The sequence below is a fragment of the Cydia amplana genome, chromosome 7, assembly GCF_948474715.1.
Source record: "Cydia amplana chromosome 7, ilCydAmpl1.1, whole genome shotgun sequence".
Lineage (NCBI taxonomy): Eukaryota > Metazoa > Arthropoda > Insecta > Lepidoptera > Tortricidae > Cydia > Cydia amplana.
Genome location: NC_086075.1, coordinates 18,283,275 through 18,298,177, shown reverse-complemented (window position 1 = coordinate 18,298,177; position 14,903 = coordinate 18,283,275). Strand labels below are relative to the sequence as shown.

General features: G+C 35.3%; 1 protein-coding gene and 1 long non-coding RNA gene across 2 annotated transcripts in view; both read left to right on the top strand.

Annotated features, from left to right (window-relative positions):
* Positions 1-559: 559 nt before the first annotated feature.
* LOC134649895 (histone H1-like) lies at positions 560-1,174 on the top strand. Its single transcript, XM_063504727.1, has 2 exons — positions 560-842; positions 938-1,174. Exons 1-2 carry the CDS (start codon positions 704-706, stop codon positions 1,138-1,140), a joined length of 342 nt encoding a protein of 113 aa, XP_063360797.1. The 5' UTR covers positions 560-703; the 3' UTR covers positions 1,141-1,174.
* Positions 1,175-10,298: 9,124 nt separating this feature from the next.
* LOC134649676 (uncharacterized) overlaps positions 10,299-14,903 on the top strand; it is a 164,011-nt gene continuing 159,406 nt past the window's right edge. The window contains exon 1 of the long non-coding RNA XR_010096978.1: positions 10,299-10,576. This is a non-coding gene — a long non-coding RNA (uncharacterized LOC134649676). The remainder of the gene's footprint in view (positions 10,577-14,903) is intronic.

Here is a 14,903-nt window from a genome sequence, read left to right as displayed (position 1 = left end):
TTTGAAAAATGTAGGCGCGAAGGGATATCGTCCCATAGAAAATTTGAATTTCGCGCCTTTTTTTACTGACAAGATCTGCTTGACCAGCTATAGTAATTATATAGATTTTCCTTATTTTATAGATTGTCAAAGGACTGTCTTATTTCAAACATAGACAGAGAGAGTCATACTATCGTTGTCTTACACTAGTACTAGCACCCAAAAGAAAAGGATGAGTATAGTTTTTTTGTTCCTATTTACTGACAAATTGGTTGATCATCTATAATATAAGACTTATACTTGGTCAACCAAATCTTGACAGTAAATAGGAACAAAAAAAACTATACGCATCCTTTTTTTTATACGACAAAGATAGCATGATTCTCTCTATCTATGTTTGAAATCAAACAGACCTTTGACACACTATAATAACCTTCATTCATGATAAAATTTGATAAACCATATAATATATTTTCAAGTAATTTCTCACCATAATGACCAAAATAATGACGTATTTAACCGTGCAAAAGTTTTTTCATTTGCCGCTACTCGAACTCGCTACATTTGTCTGTCAGTGTCATTGTTGCGTCAAGCCAAGCGTGTCATTTTGTTTAGTAAAACGTTATTTTAAAAATTGTTTTCTTCGTAGTGCTTTTGGTGTTTTGTAGAGCAAATTATCAAATAACAATTAAGTAATTGCTTGTTAATAGTGATAAAACTAACAATGGCTCCTCGAGAAAGCATAAAAACCACACCTAAGATGCAGCGCACCGTATCAAAGACCAAACCGAAGGCGTCACCAATTTCGACAATCAAAAAGACCATGGCCACAAGGAAACTTGTAGATGCAACTCAAATTAAAGGTATTTATTTATTTTATAATTAGGTATTTATTTACTGTAATATAAATGTTCTGAAGTTAAAACACCAAATTATGCCAATAATTTTGTACTTACAGTAAATAATACAACAGTGAAGACCCGAGCCAGTATGGCGCCGCCTTGTACGCCAAAGCCTAAAGAGTCGAAGCCGGTTCCTGCCCCCAGCAGTGTCACCAAAAGTGCCAAAAAGGTCCGGAAGCCAAAGGCCGCCCACTCTGGAGTCCCTGTGCCCAGCAAAATGCTCAAACTAATGAAATTACAAGCTGCAGGAGGTTTATAATTACTTTTATTCTCAAGAAGTTTCTATTATAGTCTAATTACATTGAGTCTTGATGAGGATATCATGAAGACATTTCTCTTAACTTTTATATTTGTTTTATCTGTAAACAAGTTACATGTTGCGGTTTTGTTATTGCAGGACGCTTTCTTTTACTCTATGAATATGAATAGAGGCCCAATTCACACTAATGCTTATTTAATAATGGCTCTTTTTGCCAGGTTTGTTCATTCCTCATGACAGTACCAAATGGTATGCATACAGTTCACAACTGACAGTAGCGTAGGATATAACTGTAATGTCTAATAATTTAACCTATAATTTAACCTATAATTTTAACTATCATTGTAAATACCTAACCATGGAGCAATCAAACTGGGTCCCTATGTATAGAATTTCCATGCACAGTGATCTAATCCTATTTTTAAGTTAATTTTGTGGGGTTGTTTATTCCTATAACTTTCTATTTCCATACAATATTTTCGATCTTGGCCACCCTATTTAAGTTGTGGTGGTAACTACCCCTTGTCACAAAGTTGCTCAATCCAGTAACAAAAAATAAAAAAAAACAATAATTGACACTTCTTACTCAAAACAAATAATTTGATTCCTTTTTAGGGTTCCGTACACAAAGGGTAAAAACGGGACCCTATTACTAAGACTCCGCTGTCCGTCCGTCCGTCCGTCCGTCTGGCTGTATCTCACGAACCGTGATAGCTAGACAGTTGAAATTTGCACAGATGATGTATTTCTGTTGCCGCTATAACAACAAATACTAAAAACAGAATAAAATAAAGATTTAAGTGGGGCTCCCATACAACAAACGTGATTTTTGACCGAAGTTAAGCAACGTCGGGCGAGGTCAGTACTTGGATGGGTGACCGTTTTTTTGCTTGTTTTGCTCTATTTTTTGTTGATGGTGCGGAACCCCCCGTGCGCGAGTCCGACTCGCACTTGGCCGGTTTTTTTTTCTTACCTTTAATATTAATATGATTTACCAATTGTTTTAATGAAGTCACATTTATAAATTTTTTGTCTTTATTCCTACTTAGTTTTTTTTTTTCACAACAAAAAGCCAATTTTTTTTTGTTTTAGTACCAGGGTTGTAAAACAGACAGACGGGTACATTCAAGTGATCCTATATTATACGGTAGATTTTGTTTTGCCTACAATTCTTATATGTATTTACTTTAATTATAATTTCTTTGCCTTGCCCTGTCAATTAAGTACCTAATAACATTTTTATAATTAAAGTTATAACTTAAATCATGTTATGTATCACAAAATATATAAAGTATTCTTCTTGAAGTTGTTGCTACACAGATTTATTTTTGTACCTTTTACCTCTTTGACTATAATCTGCATTAGATAGACTCACCGCTCATAGTTTTAAAAGTTAGAAAGTACCACATAAATTTTCTGTAAATAATTAATAGAATCATGCATTAATTGCTAAAATCCATATTAAATAAAACAAAAACTTTAGGTACTTACATAGCTAATTCGCAAAATCATAAGCTAGTCATCATCATTTATTTTTTTATTATTATTTTGCAGATTAGCAAGGTATGTTTTTGTTTCAATCTTCTGTAAAGTAAATACAACCTTGTCAAAGTCTTGCTTATTTAGCCTATAAATCAAATTGTCTATACTTTGTCATGTGCCATAGACAATAGACATATGCAGATCAGCTTGATGTTTACAATATAATTGATCATGTTAATTATATTAGATGAATATCAAATTGGTATAATTGAATAGACAATGTTTCACATTAATAATATTCTGGTTATTAGTGTATGAAACAAAATTACTGGTTCTGTACATATGAAATGATGTAGTTAGCTTATTACCTTAAAAAATAAGTGAACACTTCACTTTCCAACATAATGTTTTTAGAGTGTTTTAAATTTTTAAATCAAAATATGTACCTATATGTTTCCATTACATATAATAGCAAATTTGTAAAATTGTTTCCATAAATATCGCATGCATTATCGCATGACGTTTGGCGAATAACGGACTGTTCCTCTAATTGACAAATACGAGGTAGGTATAGGATGCATATTACGACCCAGAGATATGTAAAACTTACATATGTCTGGGACATATGTAAGTTTTACATAATTTTACAAATATTGACATATCCCACTTTCGCTCCACCACGCCTCAGGAAGTTAGGACCTTTACACACTTACTTTTGACAGCTTTACAGTCGCGATATAAATACGTCAGTATACTTAATATTGCTGCAAATGCATTGAGTAAAGGCTCTTAGTCCTCCGAATAGATTTAAGTCTTGCCATGTAACCTTGAACCTTGTACAGTCGGCTGCAACAATATCTTGCACGATATGCGTAAAAAAGATGAACACAGCTCGAAAATGCACGGAGCTCGTGTGCCTATTCATTTTTAATCTTTTTACAGTCGCTATCAGTTATATCGGAGCGACCGAGGTACTCAAAAAAATCTGAACACGCACTTTAACCTAACGCGTTGACATAGAGTCAATAGAGGCGTGTTCAGTACTTTATGTTTACGTCAAATACTAGTGTAAAAATGCCATTTTAGTTTAAAATACTGATTACCTGATAATATTTAGGCTTACGATTATGGATAATAAATTTTAAGAATGTAATTTCATTTTATTTAAATTACAAAAGTATGGTCCCATCTGCTGATAACTATGAAGCCCTATAGGAACTTATTTGGTGATCTAAGTTTATTCTCATCTTCCAAAACTGTCGATAATGTGTTATAATCATTGTATTATACTTACTTATTATAATTACCTCCTCTTACGACGCGACGGTGCTGACGTTCCATTAGGCATTAGGTAGCGCGTCCATAGCTCATTCTGTGTCAATCTAGAGTCCGCCTATGCTAACTTTGCACCAACTTGAACAGAACAAAGTGAAGAGGTGTCGTTATAAAGGAAATTGGACATACCTTATGGTCATTGCCAGACTTCAAATGCCATGCCATTATCTTATTAGTCCGACTCCTATAAGCTTAGATCTATAAGCTTTATTTACCTACTCTGTAAACTCCTGCACGGTCGGCATTAGGTTGTACTTGGATTTATAAGTATGTAGTATGAACTAGCGACCCGCCCCGGCTTCCTAATAAACAATCACTCTATCGATAAGTGAAAACCGCATGAAAATCTGCTCGGTAGTTTATCGCTTACATACAAAGTACCTTTTACAAACAGACAGACGCGGCGGGGGACTTTGTTTTATAAGGTGTACCTAGTGATTTTCCTATATATTTAAAATTTAAAATTTCTGGATTTTTATTGTGTCACCATTCACCATTATATATTGATCAGCACCAGCTTATAAGTAGGTATAGGTATACCTACGTCACAGCCATAGGTACTACCGGGCACAGCCCTTCTTTCACGAGAGGGTTTGGGCTTTAATAGTCCCAAATGCGGATTACATTTGTTACACTATTTACACTCCAATGAATTTCTTCGCAGGCGTAAGGTTTCTTCACGATGTTTTCCTTTACCGAAGATTATCTGTATATTAACGTGTAGGAAAAGTAACCACTTAAGCCCTCTCCCGTCTTCAGTTTTCCCACCCCATTGTGAAATTGGGACTAGTTCCTCTGTGACCAGGGGGCCTAGCCAAGATGACGGCAATCGAAACTTAAATAGGTAACTAAATAATGTGTGGAAATAGTCGCGTAACTTTTTAGTAGCATTATTTCTCATATACATGTATACAATCGCCATCAGATATATCGGAGCGGCCAAGGTGCTCAAAATTTGAACACGCACTCTAAGGGCCCGGCCACATGTCAGCGGTGCGGCGCCGCCGCCGCCGCGCGGCGCGGCACCGCAGAAATCTGCGGCGCCGCAAACCGCTCTGCGGCGACGCCCGCCGCAACGCAAAATTTTGCGGTGCCGCGCTGCGGCGCCGCAAAGCGGTGCGCGGCGCCGCGCGCGGTGCCGCAAAGCGGTGAGTTTCGCCGCGCGCGGTGCCGCCGAGCGGCGTGCGGCGTCGCAGATTTCTGCGGTGCCGCGCCGGTATTTTCTTTTGAAATGATTTGCATCTTCATTCATTATACGAAGATATGGGTTCACCCAAAATTTTCTTTTCAATTGCTTTTTTAAGGGGACGGTATATGACGTTTTCGATTTAGACCTCACTTTGTGCAATCAATTTGTTCAATGAATGATTAATAACTGCATTAAATTATACGCAAATCTGTTCACGAAGAAGCCGTGTACCGGCTCTTCACGCCATATTTTTTTTTATTTCCTGTAATTCTCTACAAATCGACACTAAAAGTGTCCAAAAATCAAAATATGGAGTTCCGTTTGAGCAAGACGCATTACAGTTTTGTCTTTGACAGTAATTGAGTTGTTGTGGGATTTTGAAGGCTAGATAACTAAACTACCAGATTATTATCTACTTATATTTTTACTCACAAATACAACACAGAAATTCAATCCCAAATGTAAACTTTCGTATAATTTCCATACATTGACGACATCACTCAAAACTCTTCTTCGAGTCAGATGGCCGTTGGCCTTGCATCGAAGCAGACGTGTACATCGTCATAGCTCGTTTTTGACATTAATAAAGACATTTCATCATATACGCATACGAAAATGTATACCAGTAGATAAATTGTATTTCATAAAATAGGGTAAATAAATATAATCACGTCGAGCTCCAGTCAAATTTTAAATGTGAGTTGTTGTTATTTACGGGTCGTAACGGTCGAAAACAGCAGTAAATTATCCTAAAACAATACGATTACAATCGAATTTAAGTAACTTGTTCCTTCAAAACCCGCTTAAAATGAAAAAAGTTTAAAGACTCGTTTTACTGATTGGGATTGATTTTCATTATGCTGGTATCAATTTTGCGTCATTATAAAAATGTATATGACTTCTGTACGTCAATGACTTTTGATGTCAATTAATTGTAATCTTGTATTTATGTTAGAGAATATTATATGTTCATTTAAATATTACTCATCTATTAATACGAAGCGTAATTCGTTTAATACCTAAAGACTTGCAGTGTCTACACCTACTTTGTTGACGTTCGTTCCGTCTATGTATGCGATTACGTAACGTGCTGTTCTGATAATCTTCAAGAATCAAGATAATTAATAACGGCAAGACCAGCATTTAGTACCAGCGAGTTTTGCGGATTTGGAGACCGAGATGAAGCTTACAGGCCAATATCGCTGCGGCCTGGCCTGCTTATTGTTATGTGTATAAATCGAATGTTATATTAATTTACTATAAAAAACAATGTTTTATTTCAATGACATTCTGTGCGTAGAGGTATGTATGTTTCGGTGATTATAAGAATTATGTCCTCACAATAATCGTGCAAAGCAGAGACTGCATTATTTCTTTACGGTATAAGCGGTAAGGAAAAACTCATTGGTATCCTGGCTCGTACCAATGAGTTTTTCGGAACTTATGTACGAAATATCATTTGATATTTACCACTAGCTTTTCGGTGAAGGAGGAAACATCGTGAGGAAACCTGCATACTCGTAGTGCATACATTTGCGAAGAAATTCAAAGCTGTGTGTGAAGTCCCCAATCCGCATTGGGCTAGCGTTGAGATTATTGTCTATACAGGGTGGTCCAAACCGTGACGTCCAAAAATCGTGGGCTATCATAATGTACCCCATATGTATGTTAGCCGATTTTTCGTAGTTTTCAAGTTATGATTTTTTAAGCTTTTAACTTTTCCTATGTAGGTAATATTCTCCGACCGTCCTTAGTCTGGGACCGGTCTGAAAACCAGCGCCGGGCACCTAGGCCCGGCACACGCTGAGACTGGAACCCTTTGCCTAATACAAAGATCTTCTCACTTTTGTTTTGTATATGATAACAACTGTTTTATTTTATTATGTAAGTAATTCTAACTCTATTTTATGTTCATGTATGTGGCAATAAACAATTCTTATTCTTATTCTATTCTTATTCTTATTCCTATGAAATTCCGGGGTTCCCATACAGAGTGGCTGAAAAATAACTGCATTCCGTTGCCAGGGAGGTGTTGGGATTATACTGAGCAACTTTTATTATGGGACCAACCCCGAAATCGCGAAAAAAAAATTGGCTTTTTATACATTTTGGCTAGTCCATTTTCTATGGAAGGGTAATTTTTTTTCGCGGTTTCGGGGTTGGCCCCATTGTAAAAGTTGCTCAGTATAATCCCAAAACCTCCCTGGCAACGGAAATGCAGTTATTTTTTAGCCACTCTGTATGGGAACCCCGGAATTTCATATGAAAAGTTAAAAGTAAAAAAAAAATCATAACTCGATAACTACGAAAAATCGGCTAACATACATGGGGTATATTCTGATAGCCCACGACGTGAGGAATCTAAAAAAAAATTTTTGGACGTCAAGGTTTGGACCACCCTGTATATAGGCTGAATTATTATTATTATTTATAGGCGGTACGGTACCGTTATTATTTATCAATACCGCTTCGTTTTGAAGGTACTATACCTGTTGAAATATAAAGTACGGTACCGGTATAAAATTGCAGCAGGTACAACAATTTTTTATAGGTGTACAGTCAGCTGCAGAGAAAAGGTACCACCCCTGCATACAATCTTCTATGCAGGGGTGACCTGCAGCTGACTGTACCTAAACCATCACTGACCGAGCGTAGGCGAAGGTCTCCGTTTCAGCTTGGGCAAAAATACTTTCGTTTGTTCGAATGTTCTCCTTTGCATATCACATTTCTCAAATATCTCGAGAAAATTTGTAAGCAGGTTCGGTAGTTGGATATAATTACTCGGTTTCTTTTTTTTTTATAAGTTCTAATAGGCAGAGATTGTCATAAAGGACTTAAGCGACAGTAGGGTCTGTGGTACTTAAGACCATTGTGATTATTCGTAGTGTCCGACCGAAGATTCGGTTTCGGTTTCGGTTTCGGCCATAAAATCATGTTTCGGCCGTAGTTTCGGTTTCGGCCAAAAAACGGCCGAATCTTTCGGCCTGGCCGAAACATACGAAATAGTACTTCGTATTATGAAACTAAACTATGTGACAAAGACCAAAAGTTGGCGAGCAAGTAGGACAACAATATTTATATATACAGAAATTTGTGTTTCGGTCGGACACTAATTATTAGGTACTTACTGATTACGCTGCGCCGCGTGGAACGTGAGGTGCGTTGGGGTAAGTACATACAAATCATTCAAGAAAAAAATCCCTTTTAAGATCACTCGTGTGTCTGCCCCTAATAGACTAATTCAATTGAAATTTGGTACACATTTTTCACATATGACAAAGAGTCGGTGATCCAAAGATGGACTAGTAACGTAAATAAATAAACTTTTAACTTTGCGGCCATTTTTTTGTATCGTGTGATATATCAGATATTAAATTGTAAGATATTTACTAATAATAAGCATTGGTCACGTAAATTATTTTTAGTCTTTTTTTGCAAGTATGAATGATATAGAACATTATTTCAATTATTTTTAAAATTAAGCCTATCCAAAGGCGACTTGGAAGATGTGTCATGGGGATCTATATTCGTTGGGTGAAAAACAAGTTTTTTTGTCTAATTATCGTTTAAAACACAATCGATCGGCAATAACGCGGGCACATAAAACAAAAAACTTCTTTTTTCACTCATAAAACTCCTTAAACCTAATAAGAGCTAAACAAAAACAAGTGCGAGTCGGACTCGCATTCTAAGGGTTCCGTATATTAAGTCCGTCTCACGCTTGACTGCACATTTCTTATAGATTTTCCTGACATATATAGGTAAAGAACTACTTTGTGTATTTTTTTCAAAATTTTAGATCCAGTTGTTTCGGAGAAAGTGGGCGGAGAATGATCATTTTTTGCCTATTTTCATGAATAACTGCTGAACTATTAATCCTAAAATTATAAAAAAAGTTATGTTTGAGATTCTTACAATGAGCTCTTTTATTTGATATGTAACACTATATAGTTTAAAAAACATATTTTTTAATTTTTTCATTTACCCCCCCCAAAAATGGCTACCGTATTTCAAATTCTCTAAAATACATTTTATTTACGTTACACGTCCATCTTTGGGTCACAAATTTACATTTGTGTGCCAAATTTGCATATGTGTGCCAAATTTCAACTGAATTGGTCCAGTAGTTTCGGAGAAAATAGACTGTGACAGACGGACGGACAGACAGACAGACGCACGAAGAATTATATGTATATGCACTTATCCCAACGCACCTCTCGTTCTACGCTGCGCGGGGTTCATTGCCGCTCCTACCGCCGTAAGTGTAAGTACAACTACATCATCAAGGCTACGATCGAAGATAATCAGTTCAGCACTGAAATAATAGCGGTGGAATGCCAGTATAATATTTAATAATTTATTTTAATTTTATAAATTTAATAGCAAAATAAATAGCGAATATAGGATACTCGTACAAGTAAATCTGTAAAGATCTTAGGGGTACATCAGCCGACATATATTATTAAATTTTATTTTGTCGGCCTTAATTAAATTTCCACCCTGCCGAAACTTTATTTATTTAAATTTTTAATTGAATTGATTTTTCGCCTTATGAATAACCGTATAGAGTAGTAAATAACATTTTACATCTGACTTAATGACATCTGGGTTTATTCGGTTTAACTTTACAAAACGCGTATCTCGACAAAGCCATAATATGCAGAAAATAGTTAACAATCAAATGAATTAAATTAGAATTTAAATACGTCACGTGTGACATGAACAGACAAGGAGAGCAAGATTTAATGTATTGTTTCTCTTTCTTCTTTCAATGGAACGTTTTTACAGTTTCTGTTCCTCAAAAGAGGTCAGTGGTTAACACTAAACTCAAAACGCAATCTTAAAAAAACTTGATGGGTCAATGACCTGTCCCAGTAAAGTGAGGTAGTGTGCGTGAAGTGCGCTTGTGTGTGAAATGGGGTAAATTGACAGAATCTGAAAATTTACCCACCTCTACCGTCACCTTAATAGCGCTGGCAGTACACCGAGAAATTCAGTAAAATGCTGCAAATGATGTTAAAGGTATGAAAATCGGTACGATTGATCTTTAGGACATTTGAAACAATTTGACCCGAAGCACCATTAAATAAAAAAAGCGGCCAAGTGCGAGTCGGACTCGCCCATGAAGGGTTCCGTATTTAGGCGATTTATGACGTATTAAAAAAAAACTACTTACTAGATCTCGTTCAAACCAATTTTCGGTGGAAGTTTACATGGTAATGTACATCATATATTTTTTTTAGTTTTATCATTCTCTTATTTTAGAAGTTACAGGGGGGGGGGACACATTTTACCAGTTTGGAAGTGTCTCTCGCGCAAACTATTCAGTTTAGAAAAAAAATATATTAGAAACCTCAATATCATTTTTGAAGACCTATCCATAGATACCCCACACGTATGGGTTTGATGAAAAAAAAATTTTGAGTTTCAGTTCGAAGTATGGGGAACCCCAAAAATTTATTGTTTTTTTTTCTATTTTTGTGTGAAAATCTTAATGCGGTTCACAGAATACATCTACTTACCAAGTTTCAACAGTATAGTACTTATAGTTTCGGAGAAAAGTGGCTGTGACATACAGACGGACAGACAGACGGACAGACGGACGGACAGACAGACAGACATACATGACGAATCTATAAGGGTTCCGTTTTTTGCCATTTGGCTACGGAACCCTAAAAACGAGATGAGTTATCTTTTTTTGTATGGAATTTGAAAAAACTGTTTTGAAACCTATCGTGTGTGGTATTAAACGAAAGGGCTTTCTGAGCCGATTCCAAAAATATCATATCGTTACATTTCAGTCATTTTTTTTAATTATAATAAAAATAATTTTCAAAACATACCAAGTTTGGGCTTCTCCAGATACAATACCGTTCAATATTTTTTTGTAAAATATACCTCAAATTATACCTAATATCGTCATATCTAACCCTAAGAAAGCAATTTTTAAAATAATTACATGAAATATGTTTTTTTTTAATTTTCAATTTTACAAAGTATGATCTATGAATCTCTCAATTAAATATTTAAATAGAAAGCATAAAATTAATATAAGTATAAAAGTGGTGATTACACGAAGTATCGTAAAAGTACCAAAAAGATACTGCGTGTATGCACAAATACTTTTTTGGGGAATAGACTAAAGACTTGTCTTGACACCTATAACATAGGGGTTTAAAGGTGTGTGTACGACCTTTTAAATGACAAATAAAGGTACGGGAGTAGAAAAAATTAAAACAAATATACTAAATGTGTGGAAGTGATGAACTACTGATAATCTTCAGATGAGCGACAATGAAATTCTTCGTGTAACTCGACAGCTTTATTTACTTCTCACAGTATTTGTAGGATAACAGCAATTGACGATAAGAAAATTAACAACTCCGCTCACGATAATTGAACTAACAGTATTTACATATTAAATAAAACGGTTAGACAAAATCATCAGAAAATAAATCTTTTTCGAGACAGCTCACTGACACACAAGTCAGCAAGGCCTACGCGATTGCGCGCATCGGCCAGTGCTCGCCACATGGCTTCCCTCCAGAGACCGTCACTACGGGCGAGTGTAATCACGGAACCTTACTGTACGGCCAGAACGTGTTTGGATAATTTTTCTATTTACATGTTCACTGTCAACTTTATCTTGGATGGTAGGTTCTTTAGGACGAGTGCCGTCTTCCAATATATAGGCTGGCTTAAGGCGGTCAATCGTAACCGTGACGGTTTTGCCTTTTATCAAAAGCTTGAAAACTTTTTCGGTTCTTTCTATTACCGGATGCGGGCCTGTGTACGCTGGCTGCAGAGCACCGCGCATCGGCCAGTGCTCGCCACAAATGTAAATATTTTCAAAATTGCTTTATTAGAATTAGATATGAGGATATTAGGTATAATTTGAGGTATATTTAACAAAAATAGTAGTTTATGTGACTGCTACATAATGAGAGGCATCAAAATACGAGTGTGGGTTTAACCCTTAAATTGGCATTGTGCATCACCGTGTACAATAAAAAATCCTGTCATAAATATATCGAATTTTCTAAGCTTTTATTATCAGAAACTACTTAATAATGATGTTATGAATAGTACTAAAATATGTGATATGGCAAAAATTTAAAAATAACGTCACTATCAAAAAATCTGATCAAAGCGGCGACGCTCGTCAGTACCTCTTATAAGTTTTATTGAATTTTCTGTGTGCAAGTTATGATTATTATGTTTTGTGTTTTATAAGAAAATGGTAAAGTAGTTGAATAATTGGTCATTTTGTGTGCATAAGGCATAATAATAAAGATAATCACTGGTAAATAGGAATGTACACCACAGTTACCGTTGACAAGTTTGTAAAGATGTACTTACATTCAACCACGGTAACCACCGTGTACGTTGCCATCTACACGGTAAATAAACATAGGTAACCACGGTGTACATTACTAACTTATCTGTACTTAACTTCTGTTTTGAATCTAACGATTTTGCGTGTCCTTGTTTATTTAAAATATTTTTAAACAGTATGCTTTCCTTTCTTTGTCTGTAGTACTTAACACTGTGTAGATCGCATAAGATTTAGGCTTTAATTCCCGTAAAAAATGCATGTTCTGATGATGAATCTGACTGATTCCGATGAGGAGCCCACACGCATTCACACAATTCTATTCTGACGATAGCGGGTCTCTATAGTTTCCCAAAGAAATTTAAGTCATAATGTATTGTTGGTCCGCATTTTCGTTAGTCATAATTTGTTTGGTTCAGACACGCGTTACTTTTCAGGATTGCTATAAAACAAACCTAACCTATATATAGGATAACCTTACGAAAGTCCTGAAAAATTAACGATTTCAGTTTTATGACTAATGAAAATGTATATGACAAACAATACATTATGTCTTAAAACTTTATGTGAAACACAGGGACCCCCGATAAATAATAATAATCAAGCACGATTTAATTCTGAAAGCACGTTGATTGTCTTTCGACCATATTAGACGAAGTTCTACATTCTCCATCTACAGTTATTTATGATGCCTTTCCCACATTAAACTCTGTACAATCTGTAGCCACGCCATCTACCTTTACTTGAACACTCATCGCCATTAACTACTAGGGTAACAAGAGCTTCATATAAACACGTGAAATGTACCAGCCTGAAAAAAAAAAACAGAATTAGATACAGCTTTAGGTTACCTACTTTTAGAACTTCCGGTTTGTGCTATTCGAAGGACGTTGTAAAGCGACGAAGATTGGTAACCGATGAAATGAAAGTTGAGAAACTGTGCAATAACAAAAAAAATACAAATTATTGTGAAATAGAGTCCTACAGACAGTCTTTGGTTTAACAACTTGGGGCATTTTCCTGAGAGTGGACCGAAAAATGTACGCTGCAGATACTGCAAGGAGGGAAAGACGAAATTTTATTGCATCAAATGCAATATGCTCCATTATTTCATCGTTGGAGAAACAAAAAAACTAAATTGCTTTTGATAGTAACACACTAAATGATGTTTTTTCATAATAATTTACATTAATTTTTATATAATATTTTACTGTCTTCTTGGCAGCGGTAACCAGCGTGTACATACAAGAATGTTACTTTCCTTGTTATAAAATTGGCAACGTGCATAGTGATGTACATAGATTTTCTGAAAAACCAATAATACTGGATTTTTTTAAACATTTTTCTGTAGACCCCCAGACGGTATTAAATAAAGGTATGCTACTATATTACTTGTTTTTACAAATTTTTACTCTTGCCAATTTAAGGGTTAAGAAACGAACGTTAGTGAGTTTCTTAATAGGATCACACGAGTTTTAATGCCTAATTATGTACAGTTACATACACTACTTTATCTAAACACATACTTAAAACTAATTAAAAGATAAACTGTACGCCAAATGACGGTGAATGAAAACTTTTTTCACGCATGTCACGCATCCATAGTTTTTTTTAATTCCTAGACAAAAGAATAGAGTTCCTATTCTCATGTCACTCGAGATCAAATATCGTGCGGTTAATATTAAAAAATATACTAAACTGACGTTTCATATCGATAACTGTTTTAATATCTATGGATACTAGAATAGAGACCCACTTGAGTTTTGACTGCTGTTCCAAATTTAAACTCATAACGATACTAAAAATTTGTAACGTTATAACTACTTATAACATTACAGTACAAATTTTCCTACTACCATAGATAAGAAAGTTCTCATAGTAAAATTGGTTGTAATAAAGCTGGTCATTTCCTACGGTTTCTGAACGCATTATAGAGCACTAATGACATGTGTGTAGATAAAATTTTTAACGGTATTGTATCTGGAGAAACCCAAACTTGGTATGTTTTGAAAAATATTTTTTATTATAATTTAAAAAAAATGACTCAAATGTAATGATGTGATATATTTTTGGAATCGGCTCAGAAAGACCTTTCGTTTAATACTACACACGATAGGTTTCTAAACAATTTTTTTTAAACAAAAAAAAAGATGACGTCATAACTCCTCTCGTTTTTTTTATTCTCGTTTTTTTTATTTTTTTTAAACGAAAAAAAAGATGACGTCATAACTCCTCTCGTTTTTTTTTATTTGTTGGTGCTTCGGGTCAAAATTGTTTCAAATGTCCTAAAGATCAATCGTACCGATTTTCATACCTTTAACACCATTTGCAGCGTTTTTTGGCGAAACGCTATCGCTATAACAACAGCAAGAGCAGAAAACGTGTGAAGGAATCCATGTCTGATTAAACAACTGGTAGTCGAAT